This window comes from Anolis sagrei, chromosome 1 (assembly GCF_037176765.1).
Source record: "Anolis sagrei isolate rAnoSag1 chromosome 1, rAnoSag1.mat, whole genome shotgun sequence".
In the NCBI taxonomy this organism is placed as follows: Eukaryota; Metazoa; Chordata; class Lepidosauria; order Squamata; family Dactyloidae; genus Anolis; species Anolis sagrei.
Genome location: NC_090021.1, coordinates 75,282,781 through 75,310,774, shown reverse-complemented (window position 1 = coordinate 75,310,774; position 27,994 = coordinate 75,282,781). Strand labels below are relative to the sequence as shown.

At 38.3% G+C, this 27,994-nt stretch overlaps 1 protein-coding gene across 2 annotated transcripts; it reads right to left on the bottom strand.

Moving 5' to 3' along the window:
* Nucleotides 1–192: 192 nt before the first annotated feature.
* FBXO30 (F-box protein 30) lies at nt 193–27,435 on the bottom strand. 2 transcript variants are annotated; one of them, XM_060753505.2, is made up of 7 exons: nt 27,346–27,435; nt 19,363–19,461; nt 12,760–12,857; nt 10,387–10,418; nt 10,004–10,107; nt 4,210–6,286; nt 193–3,067 (listed from the first exon to the last, which is right to left on the bottom strand). In XM_060753505.2, exons 5-7 carry the CDS (start codon nt 10,066–10,068, stop codon nt 2,864–2,866), a joined length of 2,346 nt encoding a protein of 781 aa, XP_060609488.2. In that variant the 5' UTR covers nt 10,069–10,107; nt 10,387–10,418; nt 12,760–12,857; nt 19,363–19,461; nt 27,346–27,435; the 3' UTR covers nt 193–2,863. The 2 variants fall into 2 exon arrangements, with proteins under 2 accessions (XP_060609488.2, XP_060609487.2); XM_060753504.2 differs by lacking the exon at nt 12,760–12,857.
* Nucleotides 27,436–27,994: the final 559 nt, after the last annotated feature.

The following is a 27,994-nucleotide window of genomic DNA, read 5'->3' as shown; positions in this document are numbered from 1 at the left end:
AAGCAGAATCAAGAAAAACCCAGATCACTTAGACCAGGGCAAGAATAATGTTACCCCTTCAGATCATGTTGAACTGCAATACCACAGCAGTACCAATGGTGAAGAACACTGGGAGTTGCAGACCCATAACATCAGGGAATAATGATTCCCAAGTCTGATTTTGCTTACTGACAAGGAAAAACATATACTAAATAAAAATGGCAAATGTGTTTTATTATGATTAACCGATGTTGCAAAATAGCATTCACTGAAAACATTGAAACAAGGTAGTGTATTGGTTAGAGAAAGAAATTGCTGTGAATATGAAAGAAAGGCAATGCAAATGGAAAAATTATCGTGAGAGACCCAAAGGCAAGATATAGTACAGGAAAAAGGTCAAGTATTGAAAAATACTGTGTTTTTTTAAAATAAAAAACCTAACAAACCCTGCATAGCAGTATAAAATACTGATACTGTAGATTTATGTTGTTTTCCTGTACGTAAGAATATACTGAACAGAATTTTTACAGCATTATTTTAATAGCTCTGGATTAACTTTTAAAAAACACAGTATCTAGATTTAAAAGTAAAAGTGCATGTAGTGTTGAGAAAGAAGTGTTCAAAATTCTTAATATGGTAGAAAAACAAACCAATTGCTCACCCCAGGTGCAACTGGTTTTTGTTTGAAGCTAGAGCCATCTAGTGTAGAACTTCTTCAGCTGCAAAGTCTTTTCTAAGCAGTCAAGCTATATTTCTGCTGACTTCTGTTCAGCCACAAAATATGAATGTTTATAAGGTTTACATGGGGAAGGTATTTAGTGGCAAAACATTAGTGTAATAACTTGGTACATTTGGAATGAATCTTCTTAGTTATTTCAAATTACAGTTCTCTCTCATTTTTCAGAGAAATGCAAATGCCCACACGCTGCTGAAAGAAGCACACACTACCTTTGGGGATTACATTTTTTCTGAGTGTAGAGATACCAGGGATCAAAGAAGGTTCAACGTATTATCAGGGCTTGTATAAAATGAGGTCTCTGTTCCCTCTTTTCCAAACCACTATACCTAAAGTCAGCATTGCGTAGAAAGATAGCACAGCTGAACCTTCTCTTCCCACTGCAGCCTGCTGCATCACCCAAAGTGGGAATCTGAAGGGTTCTCCAGCCTCCAGAGTCAGTTTTGGACAAACATGGGGTGACACGAGCAAGGCAGAATCACTTACTTCTAATTCCACTTGAACCTTCTTCTATGCCAACAGCAACCTGCCGCTGGCATAAAATCAGAAGTGTTTATCAACAAAATTTGGCAGGACTGAAAGAAAAATTGCCTCTTCAAAGAGAAAGGCAGCTGATGAACAATTAAATGATCCCAAGATCCAGTATTATAAAAATCAGCTACACAGAGCTAATACCCACATTCCTTAATGGTCTTGTTAGTATATGGCACTAGAGAATGAGGCTGAGGTTGATTGGTTTGTTTAAGAAATGGGGCAGCCTAAGTAATGAAAAATATAATTATTTCCCAGGCTGGATTCTTATGTGCTGAGCATACAAACTTCTGTGTCAAGTATACCTGGGTGCATTACAAACATTACAAATGCAGCCATTGTGATTTTCCTTTTTTTCAAAGCTCTTCTTTAAAAAATGGAAACATACTATCTGTGGCACCAAGTTTGATGATCCAACAGTATCAAGAATGAAAGCCTTGTTGCTTTCTAGTATAGTTAAAGGCATTCTTGTAGTTACAGTAAACATTCAAAATAATGTCTTCACTATGGAAGACTATGGAAAATAATGGAGTTATGAAATGAATGTCTATGGGTTTAAGATATGCTTAATGCAATGAATGGGTTTCTCATCTTATAAAGATGGCACACTGGTACTTCTATCCTAAACACCTTGAAGTTTTGTTCAAATTTGCAAAGTGTGCTTAGAATCAGAGTCCTATACAATTTGAAACATTGAGGCCAAGCAGCACATAGGTAAACATTTTAAGAGTGAAGTGTATTCCATCAACATCATAAAACCCAAGCCCTTCATTATATGTAGTGACCTAAAATATGAATTCTGTGGAGCAAATTTACAGTAAATAAAGATTTTGTTAAAATCCTCCTTTTATCATCTAAATCAATTGAAGGTGAAACATCTCAACCCAAAATGCTAGACCAGGTGTGCACTAATAACTTGTTCTATTTGATGGCTAGTATCAGCAGACTGTATTGATCATGAAGGAAAGGTATCACTGGGAAAAAAGCTGCTGCCTGACACCAATCTTATCTATCGAAAAGTTTTGCCACTGACTTGAAAGATTTGTAGACTGCTATATATCACCACTAAAGAAAAAATCTTATATATTCTCCTCAACAAGAAACGGCATTAAATACAATTCAGTCAGCATAAATGAGCATGGCAGTCTTTACAAAATAAAGCAATAGTTCAAGATCGGTGCTGGTAAATGCTGACTAACCTTCAGAGTTTACTGTTATATTCTAATTTGTAAAGAGACCAAAGATAAATTATTTTGTCTGGTTCTTTTCTATACCATTCCAGGTCATCTCTTAATACACATACCGGTAGCAATCAGAAGTCAAACTATTAAAAAATGGACACTAATAGATCAGAGATATTTCCAATGAAACGTTTACAGATAGTAGAAGTTATATAAAACTATCCTGTCCAAGAAGTTCCTTTTTTTCAGACATTAAGGCAACTTTCATTATTTCTAACCAGGCAATGTTATAAAAAATAAATGCCACTTCAAAACATTATGTACATAATGACAAGAAATCATCTTTAGTAAATTAATAAAGTGTCACAAAATATTACAGAGGTTATATCAGGTGCTTGAGTGTGTATGTGTGCAACTGGAAGCAAGTTATTTGTGTCTAAAGTACAGGTTTCAAGACAGAACGCAATGATCGTCCTTCCTTTGTAAGCTCTCGCGTGACACACATACATGGCAGTGGCACAGCTTCCTCACGTCTCTCTACAGCATTGTAACTGCATTTCTTCAAATGGTCAGCCATGCTTACAAGGTCAGCAAACTTCCATTCGTTTACAGTACAAAAGGCTGTGCTGAATCGCCACACCTAGGAAATTAAAGATAACATTTAATACAGGTAACCAAAGTGTTTAGCTAAAGTAAGCAAACTTACAAAACTAAAGCCCAAGCAATCTTTTTTTTCTCTTAAGCCAGAAGAAATTTTATCTTTCAGAATTCATCTAATATTTATTGTGGCCATATTTACATTTTACTTTTGAAGGAGACTGTTCATCTGAAATTTGTAGCTTAAGCTGACCTTGATTCTCCTTTCTTGGATCATAAAAACAGATGATAAATGTCCATATACATTGTTTCTTGGACTGGGATGAAAGGAATAAACTAGTCCTCTGGAACCTGCATTTCAAGACTATTGTCTTGCTTGCTTGCCCTTCCACAATTTTACTTCTATTGTTTCTGTTTTAATGTGTACCACTCACTAATTGATAGAATCATAGAGTTGGAAGAGACCTCGTGGGCCATCCAGTCCAAACCCCTGCCAAGAAGCAGGAAACTCGCATTCAAAGCACCCCCGACAGATGGCCATCCAGCCTCATCCAGATAAATGTTTAAATGCCTTCAAAGGAGCCTCCACCATACAGATATGATTTAACATTCCTGAATGGCTATTAGTTTCCAAAGTTTGTGCCTTCTTCTCTAGCAAACACTTTCAACCATTCATGTTTCATTTTCTACCTTTGTTTTTATCATTTTAAACAGAACTACCTTGCCTACTGCTGGGCACAAGGTAGGAAACACAGCTTAGGGGCAGGTGTGTCAGTCCTTTGAGAATACTTTATTGGGCCTTGGAACCTTCTTTTTCAAAAACCACTGATTTCATTATTAAGATGTTCATTCATGTTATTTACTTATTCACAAAGGTACTGAACTTTATCATTTTAAGAACAAAGTACATACACTATAAAGGTTTGTAGAATACTGTATAGAATTTTTCATGTTCAAAGTCTAGAGGAAGACAACTATGAGACTTCAAGCTACTAGGTGAGGGAGAAGGAATCATGCAGGCCCTGCAAATGTTTAACTGTTATTCTTAGAGCAGTCAATGGCAAGGAGATGCAATATAAAATATCCTGATAGGCCAAAACAACTCTCATCCTTGCCCTAGATAAAAAATGTGAAAACTCCAAATAGCTAAAAAAGAATGTTTGTATCAAAAACAAGTATACAAACCTTTTCCTTTACTTGCCACGAAAAACTTCCATTTGGGTACATCTTTTTTTCCCACAGCAATACAACCATTCCCCGTGCTTGTAGTAAACTTCCGCATACATCCCTCATTAAGCGTGATACTCGTGAAAGTTGACACAAACTAAAGCCATCCAGAAAACTTGCAATGTGCTGAAGAACCTCAAAAGGAAGATTACTCAGATGATCACTACGTAGTCCTAGGCAGCATCTTTTATCAGGCTCTGTCAGCATAGTAGATATACAGGGCTGAACCCCAAATGATCGAAGATGTCGATCATGAATAACTTTAGCCCCTTGTGTTGAAGGACAAAATCTGCGCTGTGAATATGTACATCCATAGTAAGCCAGAGGACACCTCTGTTCCATCCAGCCATTGAGACCAGCATGAATATCACCATGTACATTCTTAAAATGTGAAGAAAATTCATTCCTTCTAAATAGCTGTCCACAAACAAATGTAAACATAGAACGCTTTGTTTGGTATCTAGCCACACATTCTAGTACCAGGTCTAGCCCAAGAGTCTGGAAAGGGCTTGGATTTGAGAGCTGTGGATTTGCATGATCACATGCAGAGGCTGAAGCTATTTCCCCCACCATTGTATTTGTGGCTAGAATTGCAGATGGCAGAGAAAACGTCTGAGTCCCAAAATCAACATGGTATCCATCAATAACACGACTATCCGATATTCCTCTCCCACCAGGAGAGTCTCCAAGGCAAAACAGTAATGCTGCTGTGATTAAATCTATTCCCTGAACACCCATAGGATCTTCTGTTATTTCCAAATCTGATGTGTCTACTGCTTTGTCTTCCTTTGGTACTGAAAAATAATGATTTGAAAGGAAATTATAGGAACGATGTGGAATTAATGAAAACACATCAATGTTTCTAAGCCTCTCTTGTTCTATTTGCCTCTGTAATAGTTCTCCACTACAGTCACGTGGCAAGTATATATGATTAACGGTGCCATTCGATAAAGTATGTAGAGGTATTTCTTCCCTAACTTGGGTTGCTACAGGAGTAGCGTTGCAAGAACTCAATGCTTCATCACAAGGAGATGCATTACATACACCATTTGTGATACTTGATTGGTCAGATTTACACACATCTAGTTCTTCACTTTGTGGTAATGTATTTCTGTCTGTACTGTCTACATGAAAGCCATTACATAAGGAGGTATTATCAAAGTTCATATTCAATGTATGTTGTTGCATGATATCATAACAAATGTCACTTGATCCATTTTTTTCCACGTGGGCATTCTGAGTCAAAGCATCCAGCTGTATCCCACCAACTGCTCCCATTTTGCCATCATCCTGACAATCATGTTGTACTTCACTATGCATATCTGCACTACAATTCGGTTCTATTGTTGGAAAGCTTTCACTTGCTTTGCATGGTGAAAGAGTAAGTTTTGAACCCAACATGTTAATGTCTCTAGTAGCAGTGTTAAGGATATCAAGAGCTGTAGCTAAACTCTTAGTCGTTTCCACAGTAGCCTGATAAAGTGCACCATAGGACTCTTCATCTACAGGTATCAAGTCATTAGAAAGTGTAGCATCTGGATCACTTGTAACAGAAGTCAGCTCTCTGGACTTTGATACTTCGTTGGGTATTTTTGATGTCATTGTTGCTACTCTGAGAGATTCTAGGAGCATTCGCTGGTCTTGAAGTGCAAGAGCCATATCTAACTGTTCAACTTCATCCACATCTTTACTGAGATTTTCGTAAGATTTTCGATCAGCATAACTAACAGGCCATCTATTCCACTCCATAGTGCAGCATACCACACTGGCAGGGCAAGTTTCTAGATGCTCAGCCATTTTGTTTCTCGCTATAATAAATGGACAGCCAAAGCCGCTGTTTAGACAAGGCACTCTTTCAAGTGGACAAAGAAGGCGATGCTCTTCAGCTTTGCATGAATGAAATACTGCTCCACAAACCATAGAGCAACCAATTAAGTCACAGGAAACACCAGCCTCTGGCCTTATCATACAACGCCGACTAACACAGTTGACACAATGTAAATGTTGATGTTCTTCCATGGTGTCAGGTTCAACTCTAGGAAGAGGGTGAAAAGGGCATGTGAAACAAGATGTGAAAATTTTTTTTGTTAACAGCAAAACAAACTATTTCCTCTATTTGATTTATGTCTTACTTCTAATACCTTTGATATATAGCTTTCCCCTAATGAGAATACAATGAGGCAAAACTCAGAATTAGATATCAATAAGAGCACAACAGGCTGCACCATTAAAACACAATAAATCAATGGAAATTATTAAATACAACTGAATTAATAGCAATTTAAAAACATATAAATATAAACTCATCTATAAAAAGGCCCTATCTCACCATCCAGCCAATCAACCAAAGAATGCATAAATCAAACAAGTGCTTTACCTGCCTGTAGAAGGACACAAAAGATTTTTTATTATTATTAAAGACACATACACACACACAGGACTTGTCTATCTACCCTTCTTGTATATCTGAAAATGGTTTTAACTATGAATATAATTGTTATAATTAGTTTTACACACACACACAAATAAATATTTTTATGTTTATATTCTACATTGACTTAAATAATTAATGAGTCATCTTAACTCCCAAGTACTGCAGAAAAGGTAAGGTGCAAATAAATAAAACAAGAAGAGGATTTACACTTCCAAAAGGGACATCAAGAACACTGCTATTATTTAACCTGAACTCCAAAAATTATCTTCCTGGCAATGGATTAATTGGTTTCAGCATTTAAAAGGTCCTTGCAATTAGAAGAAAGGTTTTCCATTGAACACAACAATGAACACAACAAGGGCAAGAGCCTGAGGCATCACGAAAGTTGACCAATCAACAGGATATTGTGATTTGTTGTCCTGCCTGTGAGTTGCCTATGAAACCTCCAGACTTAATGACCTTGCTATCCTCAGCATAAGCTCCTCATAAGAATAAAGTGGCGCAATAGGGGCTGTGGTGTCCAATGGGTTAAACCCTTGCGCTGCTGAACTGCTGACCTGAAGGCTGCAGCAATTCAAAAACATGCAAATGTGAGTAAATAAGTACCACTTCAATGAGAAAGGGCAAAAAGATGCTCCAAGTAGTCATGCCAGCCACACAAGCAGGAGGTGTATATGGATGCGGGCTCCTCGGCTTGCACACTGATATTGCAGAAAAGAAGTCAATTACTATTGTTGTGCACATTAAAATAATCATAGTTTCCAAGTTAGGAAAAGTAATAGTCCCATTATATTCTGTGCCAATCAGGCCTCATCTGGGTAATGTGTTCAGTCTGAGCTCATTTTATGAATGATATGGACAAATAAGGGCCGTACAGTGGCCCTTATTTCTCATGCCAGTAAGGTAATGCTCAAGATCCTGCAAGGAAGACTCCAGCAATACATGGAGTGAGAGGTGCCAGATGTAAAAGGCAGGGTTTAGAAAAGGCAGAGGAACGAGAGACCAAATTGCCAATATCCACTGGATAATGGAGAAAGGCAGGGAGTTTCAGAAAAACATCTATTTCTGTTTTATTGACGATCCTAAAGCCTTTGACTGTGTGGATCATAATAAATTGTGGCAAATTCTTGGTGGTATGGGCATACCAAATCACCTTGTCTCTCTCCTGAGGAATCTGTATAAGGACCAAGTAGCAACAGTAAGAACTGACCATGGCAAAACAGAATGGTTCAAGATTGGGAAAGGCGTACGGCAGGGTTGTATACTCTCACCCAACCTATTCAACTTGCATGCAGAAAACATGTGATGTGCGGGGCTTGACGAATGCAAGGCTGGGGTGAAAATTGCTGGAAGAAACATTAACAACCTTAGATATGCAGATGACACCACTTTGATGGCCGAAAGCGAGGAGGAGCTGAGGAGCCTTCTAATCAAGGTGAAAGAAGAAAGTGCAAAAGCTGGGTTGCAGTTAAACATTTAAAAAAACCCAAGATTATGGCAACGAGAATTATTGACAACCGGGAAATAGAGGGAGAAAACGTGGAGGGAAGGATATTGGAGGCACAGATGAAATACTTTGGCCACATCATGAGAAGAAAGGAAAGCTTGGGGAAGACAATTATGCTGGGGAAAATGGAAGAAAAAAGGAAGAGGGGCCAACCAAGGGCAAGATGGATGGATGGATGGATGGATGGATGGATGGATGGGATCCTTGAAGTGACTGGACTGACCTTGAAGGAGATGGGGGTGGTGACGGCCGACAAGGAGCTCTGGCGTGGGATGGTCCATGAGGTCACGAAGAGTCGGAAACAACTGAACGAATGAACAACAATAACAGCATGGACAAATTGGAGCTGGTTCAGAGGAGAACAAGGTCAATAACAGTTATTGAGAGCAAAACATGACAAGTAAAAGGAATTGGGCATTAGTCATGTGTGTGAAATTTGTTCCTACAATTCCTACAGTTACTTTCATGTCTTCCGTTTCTTTGGAAGCACAAAATGGGAAGTTCCCTCCCCACACGAAAATCTGCTTGACATGAAAGCATGCTCTCGTGCACATCTGAACTTATTTCTTTGCCTTGGAAAGAGAGCACGTGTGTGGCAGGGCATGCAGACAGGCGGGCCCAGAGCTAGGTCTGCAGGCACACTCTGGGCCCGCCTGCACGCCACATCACACACACACTTTTAGAGAGTGTGGTGGGATGCATATGGTGGGGAGTGCGTGTAGACAGGATAGCCTGAAGCTTGGTTGCAGGCACACTCCAGGCCTGCCTGCATGCCCTACCACACATGCACTCTCGGAGAGTGTGGTGAGGCGTGTGTGGCGAGACATGCAGGCAGAGAAGCCCGGAGCGCACCTGCAGCTGAGTGCCTCTTACTCTGGAGTAGAAATAGCAGATACCAGGTAAGAAGAACAAACTCTGGGAAGGGGAGCCAGTGGGTGGGAAGACCCCATGGTCCAATGTCCCCCCCACAAAAAAGAACCAAAAACAACCCTCGGGAGGCTTACAATAAATGGATCAGGGGCCCCAACAAAAGCCAAGACACAAAACGGGACAAGGTTTCTTCTCCTGAATGCAAATATCTATTGGGCATGTTCAGACTGAAAAGATGGGGTATCTTTCTCTCGATGTCTCCTGATTATGACCTAATTCAGTGATCCGAAATTCTGATCCTCCAGATGCCCTCGCTACCTTGTTCAATGATCAGGAGTGTTCTGCAAAAATAAAAATCTATTTGGAAAACACACAGGAAGACAATAATGACTAGAAAAATAGAAGTGAAAAAGAATAATAAAGACAGGATTAAAGCGAGAAGTGGTGGGTATTCAACTGATCAAAAAAAGTAGCAGAAAAGAATACTGTAGAATTTTTTTGCTCTTGATGTAGGCAGAGAGAATACGTTTGGTGGGCAGGAACATGAGATGATACAAGGAAACATCAAGTTTCCTACCCTAACTGTTCAGTTCTAGAGAATTCTGGAGTTCGTTTCTGCATCCATCAGTGAGACACAGGGACCACAAAGAAAAACACAGAAATCAACGTAGATTCCAGAGGCCTTTCACTGTATAGAAAGAATTAGCCCTACAAATATGTTGTACAATATCCATAATCTTTGACCCTTACGAATACTGGTTGAGTCTTTGGGTATCCCCTCAAATATCTGGGGACCGACTGTTACCAGCTTCTTAACCATGTTAGAATTTCATGGGTTTTTTTAAAAGTTACACTGAAATAAAACTGTTTAATCTCAAATTAAGGAAATTAATTCCCAGTATCAGATTAAGAAAGAGCTTTTTAAAAGTCTTAATACTTACTTTCCTTCAGGCAAAATCAAAGCTGAACCAGTACAATTTCCATCTTCTGCTGACAGTGCAAACATGGTGAAAGAAATATTGCTGTCTTTCAGAATCCTGCAGTACTTGTTATCAAGAAAAAAATTAATTACTGGATTAATTCAAATAAACATACAAAAAAGTTTTAAAATTGTTTACTCCTATTCAACAACTTACCAAACTATTATGTATTTCAACATTATAATTACAGTGCTTGAAATACAATTTGCAAGCAAGGGAAACATTACTTATTTCCTCTTGCACCTTGCCTATAAGGCTAAAAGAGCACATCATTCTACCAAATTAAATGCATTGTAACACAAGTTTGTCAAAAACTGTACTTAAAAAAAACCCCAAATACGTACTTGGATTTATTCTCCCAAGTTTCTCAGAGTTTCTGAAACACAAAGGAAAGCTGGCATCAATTAAAAAAAAGATTACTTTCCAGAAAATCCCATATGGCACAAAAATAGTCTAATTCCACATTCACATAAGGGCAAAATGGGACAATAAACCATAACCTTTTTGTGATTACAAAACAGAGTACACTAGAGAAGAATTATATGGCCATTTAAATCACAATATGTGCACAATATGTGCACTAAAAGTATCAAACACATTTCATGGATAAATTACAATTTTATAGATAACATTCAAACGTTAGCTTTGTTTCTGGGTGTATTTCACCTGCTGGTTCCAAAAATGGCACCAGCTTTTCCCTATCAGATCTTGTTCAAAACGTAAGAACATATGCCATATGCCAATCTCTATCTGCTTGCCCACAGAATGCACGACAAGCATATATAAGAAACTACAGCTGCTGCAGTCAGCACCCCAAAGAACCCCAGGAACAGGCCTAAAAACCAAGACATCAAAATATTTTTTTCATTTGAGTTATATATTCTAAAAATGAGAGGAAACATTGTTCCTCTGGATTGTTTAGAATCAGCATTTATCAATGCTTTCTTGGAACAAGCAGCTATGTTGTATGCTTCTCGCAACAGAATTCAAGACATCCAGAGTTTTGGAGTCCAGATGACACCCAATTCTATTACTCCTTTCCACCTAATTCCAAAGAAGCGGTTCCTCTGCTAAATTGGTGCCTGGCAGCTGTAATGGATGAGAACAAACTGTATACAGAATCCAGACAAGACAGGGGTGCTTCCATTCAGTTGAAAGACAGATCTGAGAATAGGGATTAAATTAACCCCTATTCTTAGATCTGTGTTAAATCGGGTCACTCTCTCCGTGAAAATTCAAGTTCGAAGCTTGGGGGTACTTCTGGATTTGGCTTTGAAGCTGGAGGCCCAGGTATCAGCAGGGCCGGGAGTGGTTTTGTAGTTAGAGCTAGTGCTCCAGCTGTTTCTGGAGAAATGGGATCTGCAAACAGTAGTACACAGCTTGATTACATCCTGTTTGGATTAATGTAATGCACTCTATGTGGGCTGCCTTCAAAAAGTACTTACAACCATCAGTTGTTCCAAAGAGTAGTAGCCAGGTTATTAACTGGGGGTAGCTACAGAACTCCTCTATTGCTATCCGTTTCTGAGCATACTTCGAAGGGACTGGTTTCTCTGTACAATCCTGTAAGAACTTTATGAACATCTGGAGAGGGCCTTCTCTCTGTCCCATCTTCCACTTAAGCTCAAATAGTAGGAACAAGAGAAAGGGCCGTTTCGGTGTGCTGCTCCCATAATTCCTAGAGAGGCCAGGATTCACAGGCAGATGATAATGTATCTCTGCCATCATGTGTTTGTGGAATAATGTGACGCAGGCTACTGGGGATGATGTGAGTTGGATTACGTGTACTTTTAAATGTATTTTAATGGGTTTTTTTACATTCATGACATGAAAGATTTAATAGTTATTGTTAATTTTGTATTTTAATGCATTTGCTCTGTTTTAATTGTTTTGTTTTGTGTCATGTCTGTTGTTGCTACCTTGTGCTCCTACATCAGAAGAAGCTGGGATAAAAATAAAATAAGTAAAATTATTTCATGCAGATACTTTAAAACATGGGTAATAGTGAAAACTATAGCTTCATGCTCTGAAAACTATAGTAGTAAAATCAGAGTGATTGCTATGCTGGAAATGAGAGTACCTGAAAAGAAGGCTCACAAGTTGGGGCCCAGGCTGCTTGTGCTGAGCTACAATCTGCTTCCTCATAACAAATACAGTAGCATTAAGGATTTCTACTAGATTTGGCACCCTTTGAGTGCACCGCTTTTGAGAGCTTAGCTGGGCAGCCTGGTTCCCCAATTTCCTTGCCTTCATCTATGAGGTCTCTGGCTCCTGGATTTTTTGGAGCCAGCAGTCTACTGCAAAGAAGGTGAGCAAATGACAAGAAAGGACCCCTACTAGCAAGCTCAGGGATACTGGTCCTATGGAAATACAAACAATGCCACAATGCTAAAATCTTTCATTTATATAAGCCATTTCAAATGTTCCAAGTAGCAATTTATCTCAGGCCAATATGACTCTCTCGTTATTGATGAGAAACCATTTCAAATGTTCCACATACCAATTTCTTTCAAGCCAGTGTGACTCTCACATTATACATGAGAAATAAAGGAAGCATTTTGAAGGCTACCTTATTGAGTCAGTGACCACAAACATCTCAAACAGCAGTAATTACAAGACAAATTGCTTCTGAATTTACCCAAACATATAATGAGCATTATCAGTTACTCCTTCCTTTTCTTTATTGGATCTTCCTTATAATTGATAAATTGACTCACCAAATCAAGACCTTCCAACAGACAGCAGAGCAAAGGGATTTTTTGGTGAACTTTCCATTCCTGTTATGTGCAGATGAGGATAACCCATAGACAGTGCACTGGTAAAATATAGATTCAAATATAAAAACTGATCAAAACTCAGTGAGTACAAGTATTAAATATCAGAAGCTTCTTGATATAATCCCTTTCCCATTTATGACTTGACTAATTTGTGTAAATGTCATCTTCAGTCAGTCTTATAATTAAACAATTTCATCAAAATAATACTATGCTTAATGAAATCCACCATCCCACATGTCACCCCCATCATTTCAGTCTCTCATTGTCTGAATTTACCTGCACATTATTGCTGGTATTGTGACTGTGTTTATTTTTCCCTGTAATGAAATCTATACCACAGACTCTCCATTAACCACCAGTTATGAGGATTGGCAGATGTCAGATAAATGTAGTTTCTGTTTGCTTGAGTGTTACTATTGAAATTGCCATATTTCACCACATAATAGTTGCACCCCCTTCCCCTTTAAAAAGTGATTCTATTATGAGGGGAAATATGGGAGGTCTATGGATCGTCCCCCAACTGGCAGCTGAGGGAGACCCCATAGGTCTCATGCGCTGGTGCGCATAGGCAAAGAAAGGCTACAGGGCCTCCTTTGGGTTCCGGCAGCCAAGAAAGACTACCTAGTTCTGGCTGGCTGGGATGTGGGTATGTGAGCATTCACTTGCCCACGCACCTGCCAGAGAAAGTTGGGATCTTCAGGGGGTGTTCCAAGGGGCAGGCATGTGGGCGGGATATGTGACTATTATGAGAGGAATACAAAACTAATAAAACTGGCACACCAAAAGAGGCATGCGATTATTACATGATGGCAATTATTATGCAATGAAATACAGTAGGCCTAACTAATACTATACCCATACTATACCTTAAACCCCGTATTGACTTGATATTAATATTGAAATTTGGTCAGTAATTTAAATTCACATTACTGATATATATATATATATATATATATATATATATATATATAATATTTTATGGGTTGAAAAGCGAATGCAGAGTACCCTTTTCTTTTTACATAAATTTAGATTTTTTATGCATATGGATGTATAATAAAGAAAGAAAGAAAACTATTATTTTATTTTTAATATGAATTCACACTGCCATGTACAGCGGATGGAACCATAAACAGCCTTGCAAATAAATTCGCCAAAGTTACTGCACAGCAAATCTTTGTACATGCCTTAGTTATATCTCATTTAGATAGCTATAACAGACTCTTATGTGGGGCTGTGTTTGAAGAGTGTTTGGAAATTTTGGCTGGTCAAAAGAATTGAGGTCAGATCGTTAACCAATGCTAGCTACAGGGAGTACATAACCTCCCTGTTGCAACAGCTTCACTGACTGCCAGTGTTATTACCAAGCACAATTCAAAGAGCTGGTGATGATCTATAAAGACCTATACAGTTCAGGTCCAGGCTATTTGTCAATGTTATCTCCCTGTACAAACATGTACAAGCCCAATGACCCCATGCCCGGAAAAGACAGAATGGCCTCCTTCCTGCTGTCGTTCCAGTAGCAGACTAAACCATGTTTAAGCCGGTTTTTAAAAAACAAACAAACAAAAAAAAAAAAGAAGAAGAATGTTTTTAAAATCTGGCCAGGGGATGCTGTTTTATGTGGTTCAATTGGTTTTTAAATGGCTTTATTGGTTTAACTATGTATTTTTAAGCAGTCCCATATTTAATTCTATTTTAGTGTTTATATGTTCTAGGTTTTAATTTATACATTGTATTGTTTAAGTATTATTAGCTACTTTTAGTCCCTTTAAAAAAAGAGAAAAGGTGGGATAAAAATATACCAACAACATCTCACACAAATTCTTGTTTATTCAGACTGTCAGGTCACTGGGTTTTATAACCTTTGCATTTGGTTATAATATTAGGAAAAGACACTTACAAAGAAGTTCAATTTATATAAATAAAATGATTTTCAAGTAAAAGTGTTCAGTAATTAGGATCAAAGTACATTAAGTTGACAGAATACTATGTTGCTGACAACAGAATGCCTTGTTTTGTTGGTATTTCTCAATCCAATGCTGTATCATTCTTTTCATGGATGTAATATTTTAATTCCTAGTAATCCAAGCACTAAATCGGTTTGCATAGTCAGAAGTAGCAATCTTGTGGTTCAACTACAATGCATGTGACTGCAGATTACTACAAATCCTGTAAATTCTATTCAAATGTATTTTGAGCATTTCTATAGATCATGATTTGTGGAATTTTCTTTTCTTAAATTGGGAGTTTTAGTTTGTCAATTTCTGTCAAAATTAATCATATGCATCATTAATGAAAGTTCTCATATTCTGTCTCAAACTTCCCCCATTTTCTTATTTTGAACTCAAACAATTTACAGGAGGTGAGATGTGTGTCCTTTGTAGGAAGCAATATTTCAAATCCAAACAAAAGTATTGTTTAAATTACACATGATGTGATTCTAAGATGCTGCCATCTCATGATCAGAAATGCAAGCAAGCAATACTCCATGTTCTCAGAATTACTCTGAGGCATGAAGTGGTGCCCCTCCCATTATGGTGACGTAAAAAAACCATACACCACACAAGTAAACTGAAAATGGATAAGTATTATGTAAATCAATCAAAGGACAACTGGTAACTACATGACTAAAGAAATTAAAGAATAATAAGAATTTGTCATCCAAACTAGTACATTTAATTTATCATATCCTGGGGCTTTGGGTACGCATGATTGTAGAATATGTACATAGTGCATATTTTTCCTATTTCTATACAGACAAGCTTACATTAAAAAAATTGCTTCTGACATTTACATTTGTTGTCATCCTTTACATCCAAAAATAACTTTTTGATTTCCAAACATACATGATTTCAAAGGGCTTCCCTCTTCCTTTGCTGGCAGCCAGCAGTGATTTCTAAAAACTTGCACTTTTGAGGGGAATGTTTTCTTTTTTCAGAAATAGTATCTTACTTTTCTCAAACAACAGTTAAAGTATATTCAAAAGTTTAAAATGCTATCTATCTACACATACAAACACATATACATTTGTATTTGCTTTAAGCTGCATCTTGTGCAATGACCATTAAAATATGGAATTGGAGCTACGGTCCAGCTTTAATACTATTAGTTATTATTATCCCTGCTTTTAGAAATATTTACTGAAACTAAATCTAAATAATAGTAATGAAACTTGATTTCTAGTCAGTATACTAAGAGAACAGCTTCTGATGTATATGCTCTTCACTAACAAACAAATAACCAGCTGCTCATTTGTGATTAGGCAATGTCAGCAAGTAAGTTCAGCTCATAGAAGATACTGAAGTGTGCATACTTGCCTGTTACCAACCAAGAAAACTAAAAATACACACAGTTCTGGTGAGATGTTCACTGCTCTCAGAAGGTACACACCACCTGATGTTATTGTACACACTAATCTGCTGACTAGAGTTGTCAAATTGTTTGGAAGGTTTGCTGCCACAACTAACATTCCAACTGCACCAAAGAACCCTATGACCAATGTTTGTGTGAACAACTAAGATCATAATAATGACTTGAAATAGAAAGCTCTCGGGATTCCAAGTGTAATCCAAATCCTTCTCAGCCGCTTGTGTATCCAGTTACTATAGCTACAGTTTTAAACTTTGAACAGTGGAATTATAACTTCAGTTCAGAAGATATTTAACCATTTTATATATTATGTTGCTTAAAGTAAGTACCATTTTTTTTACTATTTAGCTGAACTCAGACATTACACTAAACCAAGGTTTGAAGTAATGATTGCTGAATTCCTAATTTCTACTTCTCAACGTAAAAGAGCAAACGGTGATTTTGAACCGCCATATTTGCTTTTTCATCAGCTTTCATGTTTTGAAGCAGAGCAATATTTAATTCTGTTTTTGTATATTTGGGCAGAGTGGTAAGATACAGTCAGTTCAAACTGGATGTATTCAACCAAACCCTGGCTTAATAAGCAAAGATATTCACAAATTTTGTCTACCTGCCTCCTCATATTTGCCCAGAACAAATGATCCATGTTGAGAGAAAGGCTAAAGTATAAATAAAGTAAGCTAGCAAGCAGCACTTAATTGCCTTCCCACTGTCATCCAAGTCAATTATGAAGACTGCTAACTTTCAAAGGTTAGAAGTCAACTTTAAATCATTACTTCAAGCCTGGTTTGTCAATATCTGCATCTCCCCCTTTTTTTGAAGTTAAGGTGGACAACAAAAAAATCCCTCTAGTTTGACTGTTGCTTCCACTAATTTAAGATAATGTTGCTATGTATCTATTTCACAAGATAACTCTTTACTACACCAAAAATGTGACTAATCGAGTAAGCATGTCACAGGAATGAACAAAATTAAAGTTACTGCTCTTTAAATAAAGATCTCCATGTCTGCAGATCCCTTATGCGTATTTTAATTAACCCACTGTTCACACAACAGCTTCATGCTTTTCTTTTCTTTTTGGGAGGGTGGGGGACAAGATGAACTGCTGTCAATCCTACTATTTTGCTGTCAGGAAGAAAGAAGGAAGCCTGCTAGCTTTTTTCAAGGTGATGAGAAGAGCAAGTGTCCTGTTGAAGTAGAGGAAGTTCATCTACTCTTATTTCTACAGGACAACAGGTGAAAGGGGGCAATATACAACACTATTTTCGCTTTACGCATGGCATATAGTGTTCACTATTATCTGCAGTTTGATGTATCCCAGGGGTATAGGGATTGTACCACAGTCACTACCACTACTGTCAAGTTTTTCTAACACATGTGAAAATGGCATGGTTTTTTTTTTTACAAAAAAAAATCAAGAATTTTGTGACCATCATGTCTTAGTTAGATGATCATCTGAGCAATATACTTCATTAACAGAGGTTAATAATGTAATTGTGTTTTTAGTAATTACTTCTTTAAGAGATAATTTGGTAACAGAGGCAGAATTACCATGCCAAGATGGGGATTCTTGTTGCGTGTCTTCAAGTTTATTTATTTATTTATTTATTTACTTTATTTGTATACCAAAGTTTCTCAGCCCTTAGGCGATTCAACGCAGTTAACAACAACAGGAGCAAAAATTCAATGCTAGCATCATACAAACCATTTAAAAACAATTAACACAATAATATACTAAATAATTACACATCAGTAAACAACTCATTAGCATCTCATAACTAGAATCATGATCCATCTCGTCATCCGTAGTTCCGTTTTCCTATATTCATTGCACTGCCTATCCAAACGCCTGTTCAAATAACCAGGTTTTCACTTTTCTCCGAAATACCATTAATGAGGGAGCAGATCTAATGTCCATAGGAAGGGCGTTCCACAGCCAAGGGGCCACCACTGAGAAGGCCCTGTCCCTCGTCCCCGCCAAACGTGCATATGTTGCAGGCGGGATCGAGAGCAGGGCCTCCCCAGAAGATCTTAATTCCTAGTGGGTTCGTAGGCAGAGATGCGTTCGGATAGGTAACTTGGGCCAGAACCGTTTAGGGCTTTATAGGCCAACGCCAGCACTTTGAATTGTGCCCAGTAGCAAATTGGTAGCCAGTGGAGCTGGCACAGCAGAGAAGTTGTATGCTCCCTGCGTCCCGCTCCTGTTAGTATCATGGCTGCCGAACGTTGAACCAATTGAAGCTTCCGAGCAGTCTTCAAAGGCAACCCCACGTAGAGAGTGTTGCAGTAGTCTAAACGGGATGTAACCAGAGCGTGAACTACTGTGGCCAAGTCAGACTTCCCAAGGTACAGGCGCAGCTGGCGCACAAGCTTTAACTGTGCAAATGCTCCCCTGGTCACCACCGAAACATGGGGTTCCAGGCTCAGCAATGAGTCCAAGATCACATAGTGATGTTCTGATTTATGGCAGAAAGGGGGGTGGGTAGGCATAAAAAGACTTTGTCATAAGCTTTGTTAACCGATGAATGCAAGAATTAATGTTTTTTATAAGAAGTGTCATATTTATATTGTTGCTCTTTTTAAAAACTATTTTAGATATTTTCAGAATTGCTGTCTTTTAAGTTTAGTTGTAAAATATAACAACATGCCAACTTTCATGACACTGCTAATAAAAAAGATTGAAATGTATCTGTATATGTATAGTTAAAGCTCTAACATACAATTACACAAACCTTAAAACTCTCAAATGTAAGTAATAAAACCATACACAGATCACCTATTACTGAAACTTTCTATATATAGGATAATAATTCTTGTTTTGTTTCTCCATTTCAACTTCTAGGGAGATCTGTTACATTGAATTTCCCCCTAGAGTACAAACTTCCATATCAAATGTTTTGTCTCCAGGTTGTGTTTCAGAAATACAGACAGAATTCTTTAATGTTTTCTTTGCCATGACAAATTTATATCATCCTCCAAAGTAATCTGATTTTCTAATATATTAATGTAGCAATGAACAAAATCCTTCTTAAGAGTATCATTGTAATAGATTTGCAAAATATTAATCATCACCTTCTATACTTTTATAATCACTGTAACTCATTTGATACTGCAGATTATTACAGATGTTACTATTAGAAACAATAACATTTGGAAAGGATTCAGAAGCACTACCTGATGAGCATGCAGCACGGGAACAAAAGCAGACTTGCCAGATTTCACATGTAAAGCACTTCTGCATACAGCTCAGTGTTTTCTCCCTAGCAACAGACACTGTAAGAGGAAAAAGATACATTTTAAAAAATATATATATTCTCTTTAAAGGACCCAAAACTATCCCAGGATTTGGAGGCCATTCAACAATTGTATATGTGAAGCCAGGTACAGAAGAATACTCCCACCTTTGAAATAATCTGACAGTAGTAGAAGGAATAAGAAACTTTGCTTTTTATGAGTAATACAATTCTGGGTTGTATGTCTTTCATTTAATTTCAGGTACTTCTGTGCCATTACAGTGAAGTGATTTGAGCACTACACTATAAACCCTGGCTCAGCCACAAAAATTTACAAGGTGACCTTGGGCAAGTTACACAGTTTCAATCTCAGAAAAACCAAGGACAAACCCCTTCTGAACAAATCTTGCCAACATTGTGACAGCTTTGTCTCAGGGTTGTCATAAGTTGGAAATAACTTGAAGGCAACTACAACAACAATTTTCTCTATAGAAAGTTTCATCTTCCCTCCTCCTAATTAATTTAATTTGTTTAATTCTGCTGGTGAAGTTAGCCTACAATTATGTGCCACAACTACAAACATCTCCAAACAAGAACTGTCTGAAACACAGGTTTCATGATAAGTCATGAGGCAAAACAAGCAGACATGGAGTACAAATATCTAGCAAGGCCCAGGAAGACCATTGAACATACTGTGGAAAGGAGGTCTTCCTTCTGCCTTTCCATGCTCCTCTATACATAGTTGTGTTTACAAATAGTACAAACTGTCTATGTCCTAGTACAATTCTGTAACTGTAACAATAATCAACAATTGTATGGTAAGTATTGTTGCATAACTTGGCCAAAAGTGCCTTTACTAATGAAATGCCACTTCTAAATTGAGGTTCTGGGTTTGAGCCTGCCACTTTTGGAATCTCGCTTGCTGAGGTGTTCCAGCGAGTGTATCTGTAGATCTTAGAGAACTATTTCTTTATGTAAGTTGTTGGCATGTTGGCTGATATCCAAACAGGGGATGGGCCAGAGGTGTCACTGCCTTGGTCCTTTCACTATTGGTTGCTACTCCCCAGCGGATGTCAGGTTGTGCAATATCGGCTAAACAGTGTAATTTCTCCAGTGGTGTAGGGTGCAGACACCCCGTGATAATGCGGCATGACTCATTAAGAGCCACATCCACTGTTTTAGCATGGTGAGATGTGTTCCACACTGGACATGCATTCTCAGAAGCAGAGTAGCATAGCGCAAAGGCAGATGTCTTCACTGTATCTGGTTGTGATCCCCAGATTGTGCCAGTCAGCTTTTGTATGATATTGTTTCTATGTTTGCCATATACTCTGCAATCCGCAGAATATAAATTTTAAAATATCATATATATTATTAGGTCTGTGAAATATTTCCCAAATTGTCATAATAAAAGCTATGCTATCTATCAATCCAGTCAATGGTGTGGAACCATCCAACTATTAAATATTTCATTTTAAGCAGTGCATATGTGTGTGTGTGTGTGTATCTTTACCATAGTGATGTTCAGAATTCTACAATAAAGAGTTTTGCTATATAGGAAACAAGAAATGCAAGATGGAGGCCCCAGAGATGATACTGCAGACATATGTTGCGTAACTGTTTTAAATTGTGTTGTTTACGGGTGGATTTTAATATAAATGTTCTTTTATTATTGATGTTTTAATTTGTATGCTTTATGTCTAAATGTCATTTTATGTTCTATGTTTTAATATGGTTAGGTTTTTAATTTATAGTTATATATTATTGTCTAGCTATCATGTTTTGGTTTTCACTTGTATGTACGACATTGAATTTTGCCTTTATTATGTTGAAAACCGCTTTGAGTTCCCTCAGGGGGAAAAGGAGCATACAAATAAATAAATAAATAAATAAATGGAACACACCAAATAATGTGAAAAGAAAATCAACCTATGCTTTATAGACTATAGCAAAGCCTCGACTATATAGATCATGGGAAACTATGGGTCACTCTGAAAGAAATAAGTGTGCTGCAACGTTTTGTTGCCTTGACACATAACCTAACCTGTAGTCATGACTAAGAAGCTACAGTTAGGACAGAATACAGAGAAATTGAATTATTTCCTATTGGATGGGGATCAGGGCAAGGCTGCTTATTATCACCCTGTTTAACTTATATACTAAATATATACCTAAAGGACGAGTAGACTTGAAGGAGGGAGGGATAAGTATTGGAAAAATCACAAATGTAACACACTATATTAATAGCAAAAATATCAAAAATTTAGAACAATTGCTGAACAAAGTCAAGCAAGACAGTATAAAATTAATAATCACAGATGATTTGTTTACTTAAAATCAAATAATCAAACTCAAGAAATAATTCAAAATGTTCTATAATTTTGTTCAATTATTAATCAGTATGGAAACTGTTGTCAAAGACTTAAAAGAGAATCTATGAAGAAACTACACAGATCCAGAAGTGTAGAGATAAATCATGTAATATTAAAGTTAGGACTGACCATGTTTCAGATTTCTATGTATGATTATGAAAGGTGGATAGTGAAGAAAGCTGAACAGAAAAAAAATCAACACATTTGAAATTTGGGGCTAGAGAAAAGTTCTAAGGATACAATGGTGTGCTAAAAAGATGAAAGGTAGGTTTTAATGTTGAATGTAAATTATGTTGCTAGTAATATTGTGAATCACTTTGAATGTCATTTAGAAGAGAAAAGAAGGGTATAAATATATATATAACAAATAAATAAATAAGTGGATTCCTAAAACTGAGGCTGTCATACTTTGACCATATCATAAGAATCACTTAGGAAAGCACAATACTGGAATAAAGTAGACAGCACCAAGAAAAGATGAAAACTGCATTCTAGAGGGATAGACTCAATCAAGAAAGCCGCACCTCTGAGTTTTCAGGACCTGAGTAGAGCTATTAATGATAGGGTGATTTGGAGCTATCTCGGCAATAGGGCTACTATAAGTCAAAGTTGACTTCATGGCATTTAATGAAAATATACCAAAATAAAATACTACATGCACACATTTTGACTATTATAGATATTTGAGACACAATGCACACTGTAGTTCTGTGTCATGTCACAAGCCTTCTAGTTGCCTTCACCCATGCATCTAATGAGGGCTACAAGGTATGTCTAATGGCGCACAGGAAACAGGTTCACCTCAGGGGTTTTCCACTTAGTGGGCTAAATGCTATCTGAGGGAAAAGCAACTGAGTAATATGTGAATGACCTGTCTGAGTTTTATATGGATGTGGCTGCAATCCAGATATTGAGTACACTAGACCACATTACTTATGACAACCTTTATTCTATTTGAATTGAAGCATTTTAAGTCAAATCACATTATATCATTACTTCTTGACCTAACATTTTTATATATCTCTAGTAGGGATTAAAAAATAAGACTTATATTTTACCTAAAACCTCCTTTGAAGTTATAATAGAGTATCCATAAACAAAAACAATCCACTGACCCCACTCTTCATTTTGAGGTCTGATACCAATAGCCTATCCCAATCAATACTATATCTTTTTACATCTAGCAATTACTTTAAATACAAAACTTTGGAGGATTAAACTAGGAAAATGTCTTGTGTATAAACTTAAAGGTGAAATCAGGATGCTTACATAAATGGCTCTCTGAAAATGAACACTGAATGAGGTGTTTCTTGTTTATGTCTCTTGTCACAGCCTTAATTCTGGGTCTCTAATAGAAGCTGTTTACTTTCCTTATTCTCTTCCTCCTTTTTTTCAGACTGCCTTCTATTTTTTTTATCTTTGTTCATATTACTTTATCAATATTTATTCAGATATATACATGAAATAGTTCTTATTCTCTTTAGTTCCTCCTAAGTATGTTCTATGTACTTGATTATAACTCTAGCCACCCCAAAATTTAGATTCACAGTAAGTCTAATCTCACATTGTTCCCCACCTTGCCCAAACTAGAGAAAGGTAGCTCTCCCTTCCTCCTCACTTTCTTATTTGGCCTGAACAACATCAGCAACATGGGGAAGCCTGAAGAATGTGACACACCTGCTATTTGGGCTACTTGAGGTGAAGCAGAGCAGGCAGGCATTTTTAATAAAGTCTTGTCATATAAGCTCTGTGCTCCCTGCAATTTTGGGCACTTGAGATGCAATGCAGCCCAGAGAATTCCAAGTCATTATTAAAAATGGCTGCCACCACTTTGTCCCAACCTCAGGCACTCAAAATGGCTCATCACGGTCATCTGTTCCCAGAACTGGAGAAATCAACCTAGGATTTGGGGAGCAATTTTTGTATCAAAAAATGGACCTGTGCTGTATGCATATACAGGCAGTCTCCAGTTTACAAACAACTAACTTACAAATGACTCATAGTTAAGAATGGGGATGAGACAACAGCAAGTGAAAGAAATCTACCCCCTTGGATGGGAAATTTGCTCTTTCATTGGGAAAGGTGTCTCAACTGAAGTTTTGCTGCCAAGCCTTGCTTCCACAACAAGACAATTTTATCAAAATCTAAGTATCTCAGGGACAGAACGTGAGGTGAAATCTTCTGAACAGGAGCACAGACAACAAAACAAACACCATAGGGGCTTTAACCCTTCCATATGCTATCCAAAGATATATATGGATAGCTGGTGTTATACTTAAAAATGTACCTAACTTACATACAAATTCAAGAACAAAACTATGCAAGCTATCTTGTTTGTAACTTGGGGACTGCCTGTACTCAATGTTCTGACATCTGTGAAAAGAGAGAGATTTCTAAACTAGAGTTTTGAACAGAGGAATCAGCGACCTTCTACACAGCCCTTTATCCCAGAATATCAAGGCTGAAAATCCCACAATATCTGCTTTGAACAGGATTATCTGAGCCCACACTCAGATAATGTGGGATTTTCTGCCTTGATATTCTAGCATATAGGGCTATGTGGAAGGGCCCTCTGTGTGTTTACAGCTCATAATCTGACAGTGAAGGTATAAACAGAATATATTTTATTCTACAGCCTACTAACCCCAACATAATTTTATTCTATAGCCTACTACACCCAACATAATACAATGTTCTCTCAGAACAGCCTCTTCATACAAATGAGTGAACCTAGGTAGCTGGCAATCATGTAAGAATGTTTTTACACTGGATCTCACTTTTGAGAAAAGATTGGGATAAAAATTCTATATAATAAATAACACATAAATGCAACTGTAGTCATTTGTAGTATCTCTTGTAAAATCACAGCAAAGGTCATAGATGTGTCCATTCAAAAGCTAAACAATTTAGACAGCTTTCCCATTTAACAGGTAAGTAATTTCTAAATTCTCTGTATGACGATATTTATTTGAAAAGGTGAATGAACATGTAGTCCCCTGCAATGTGAAGTGTTAAAACAGTGATAAAATATCTAGGTTGTGGATAATTAACATATTGCCCCATGACTAGTGAGCATGTGCCAAGTTTAGTAACCACGTTCAAGTAGAAAATACAATGAATGGATTAACATGCATGGCATGGAGAAATCTGGCACAAAATACATTGTTTCTATGGTTTATTAATCAATGTTGTTGTTTTTTAAAAAAACCAATAGGAATAGCTCATGAAATGTTGTTGGGGATTGAAGTGATTTGAAAATAGCTTGTATCTAGCAGGCACGTTTATATTGTTAATTGTTAACAAAATAAAGGCAAGCACTACATTCCACATACAGTTTTCAATGCTACAGAATTCCCGAGACTATGGGAAGAGCATGAAGATCACATTATGTATTCATAAATGAGAAATGTTCATCCATTAACTGAAACCTTCAATCCATTGACTAAGATAGGATGAAAAGTGTAAAGATTTGTTGCTAAAATTCTAAGGATTAAAATTCCAGCAATGAAGTAAGACAAATAGAATTAAAGATGGAAATGGTTAAATAAGAAATACTAAAATGATTTTGTTTACAAAAAGTATGTTGCTATTCTCCAATATTTTTGATATGTGAACTATTTTCAAAGACTTATTTTCAAATAGCAGTTGACAACCATGACTCAGCTAAAACAAGCTTTACTACACAGACCATGCTGTTGAAAAAGATATTCAGGTTTGATAATGAATTGTTCTCCTGGTTTTTTTTATGACCAAGTTTCAGTAACTCGCTCTACCTTTAATTCTATTTACATTACTTCAATGCCAGAACTTTTCTTAAGAACTTCTGTAACAAAGATCTACACTGTAATTTTTAAGAAACAATATGAACACCAACTGTGTTCACATTAACTTACTCAAAATAAGCCTAGTGATCAATGATGGTTGGCCTTTCTGAAAACATCTTCACTATTTTCTTCATTTCTTTATTTTCTGGATAATCAGCTTTCAGATATTGCACACTGAACAAGTACTTATCCCTTTCTAATAAACAAGGAACAGAATCTCTTTCATAACCTATGCTCATGCAAGGTGAGTGGGTTTAAACAAGTTATTTTAAAAGCCAAGCTGCTGCTTTCAATAGAACTCCCTTCTTCCTTAGAAAGTGATGACTTAAACAACAAACCTTCCCTCTTGCGCCCTCATGATAAATGTGGAAGAAGAGATGCCTCCTTTTAAGGCACAGACCTTCGTTCATAGGATAGCTTGGAGCTGATCATCTGGGGCAAAGAACCAGTATCATGCAAACATTTGTTCTTCCTACATACCCACATCAGGAAATCGGAAAACACCTAACAATGAGTCCATAGCACTCTTCAGCCTAGAAAAACACTCAATACTTGCCTTGAGGTGGAATAGGATAGAGACACAAGGATCTACAAGTGTCATGAAAGCTCTTCATGAGACTGCTGGGAACTGAGGAACAGGTGGCTATGTTTCTGCACTTTATTATTTTTTGCCTTCAAGTCATTTCAGACCTAGAGTGACTGTGTTACAGTGTTTTCAAGGGGTGGGGGTTAATCTTTGTTTTCCTGAGGCTGAGAGAGTGTGACTCACCTAAAATCACCCAATAGGTTTCATGGCCACCCTGAGTCGCCTTCGGGCTGATATGGGCGGGATACAAATGTTGTAAATAAGTAAATGGCCAAGCGGGGTTCCAAAACTTGGTCTCCGGAGTCCATATACTTTCAAATTAATGCAATTTGGTGCTACTTTAACTGCTATGACTCAATGCTATGGAATCAAGAGTTCTGAAGTTTTTTAAAACAATAAAGCCTTCCCTTCCAAACAGTACCGGTGCCTTGCCTGGCTACAACACCCGTGGCACTGAAACATGGAAGTCAAAGTGGTGCCAAACTGCAATTCTAGTGTAGCTCAGGCATGGGCAAACTTTGGCTTAAGTGGCTGAGGGGGAAAAGGAAGGGACCTGAGGCGATTAGGAATGGTGGGAGTTGAAGTCCAAAACAACTGGAGGGACCAAGTTTGCTCATGCCTGGTGTAGATCCTTCTTGATCCTGAACTTCCTATCCCTCTTGATGCATATGTATATATTTACGTATTAATGTATGTGCGTATGTATGTGCATATGAAGGGACAAAGTTTGCCCATGCCTGGTGTAGATGCATCCCTTATTGTGCGGTTTTGTTTGTTTTTGGCAAGATTTGCTCACAGAAGGTTTGTGTGCTTTTGCCTCTCTACAAGGCTGAGAGAGTGTGGCTCATTTGAGTGCGTTTCCATGTTGTTGTTTGCCTCCATGTCGTTTCTAACCCATGGCGACCGTATCCCAGGCTTGCCTTGGCGTGATTTGTTGGTGGGAGGGTAGCCTTTGCCTTCTTCTGAGTGTGAGAGAGCGTGACCCGCCGAAGGGGTCCCCAGAGTCACTGACACCACTGGTCTACACACTGCCCCTTAACAGGAGTAAATATGGGCAACTGCATCAGCTGAGGAGCTGAGGCTGCCATTGTTCCCATTCTGCAGGGCAGGGGGAAGAAGGGGGAACCCCAAGGGGCACGTACCTCTCTTGCTGCCCGCCACAGAGGCCACACAGTCGGCTAAAACCTCTCTCCCTCTGCCCAGGTCCCAAGTGGCGTCTCTTGCGCCACCTCACAAAGTGGCGCGCCAGCTGTCTGTCAGTCAGTCAGTCAGAGTCAGCCAGTCAGTTATGGCCGCCCTGCTCCTTCTGGGCCGGCCGCGAGCCTGAGCTGGGGCTACTGAAGGGGCAGCAGCCTCGCCCCTCGGGCGGAGAAACAGCACCCACAAGAAGGCGGCGCCGCCGCCGCCATTTGTTGACTTCAGAGCCCACGGAGGGGACGAAGAAAGGAAAGAAGGAAGGAAGGAAGGAAGGAAGGAAGGAAGGAAGGAAGGAAGGAAGGAAGGAAGGAAGGAAGGAAGACGCCTCCGTCCTCGCGCCGCGGCCCTCGCACTCCGCACTCCGCACTCGCCGCCGGACTCTTCTGCTCCAAGTGCCTCTCTCTGGACGCGAAGGAAGAAGGCTGAGGGCCCCAGAGGCAGCCCCGCCCAGGCGCTCCAAGATTCGATCCGGTTCCGGTGAGGGAGGAGGAGAAGTGGGCGGGGACCTCGGGCCCGGCAACGACACTCGCGCTGCCTCGCTGCCTCGCTGCCTCGCCGCCTCGCTTTACGGCTCACCGTCGCGCTTCCTACAGG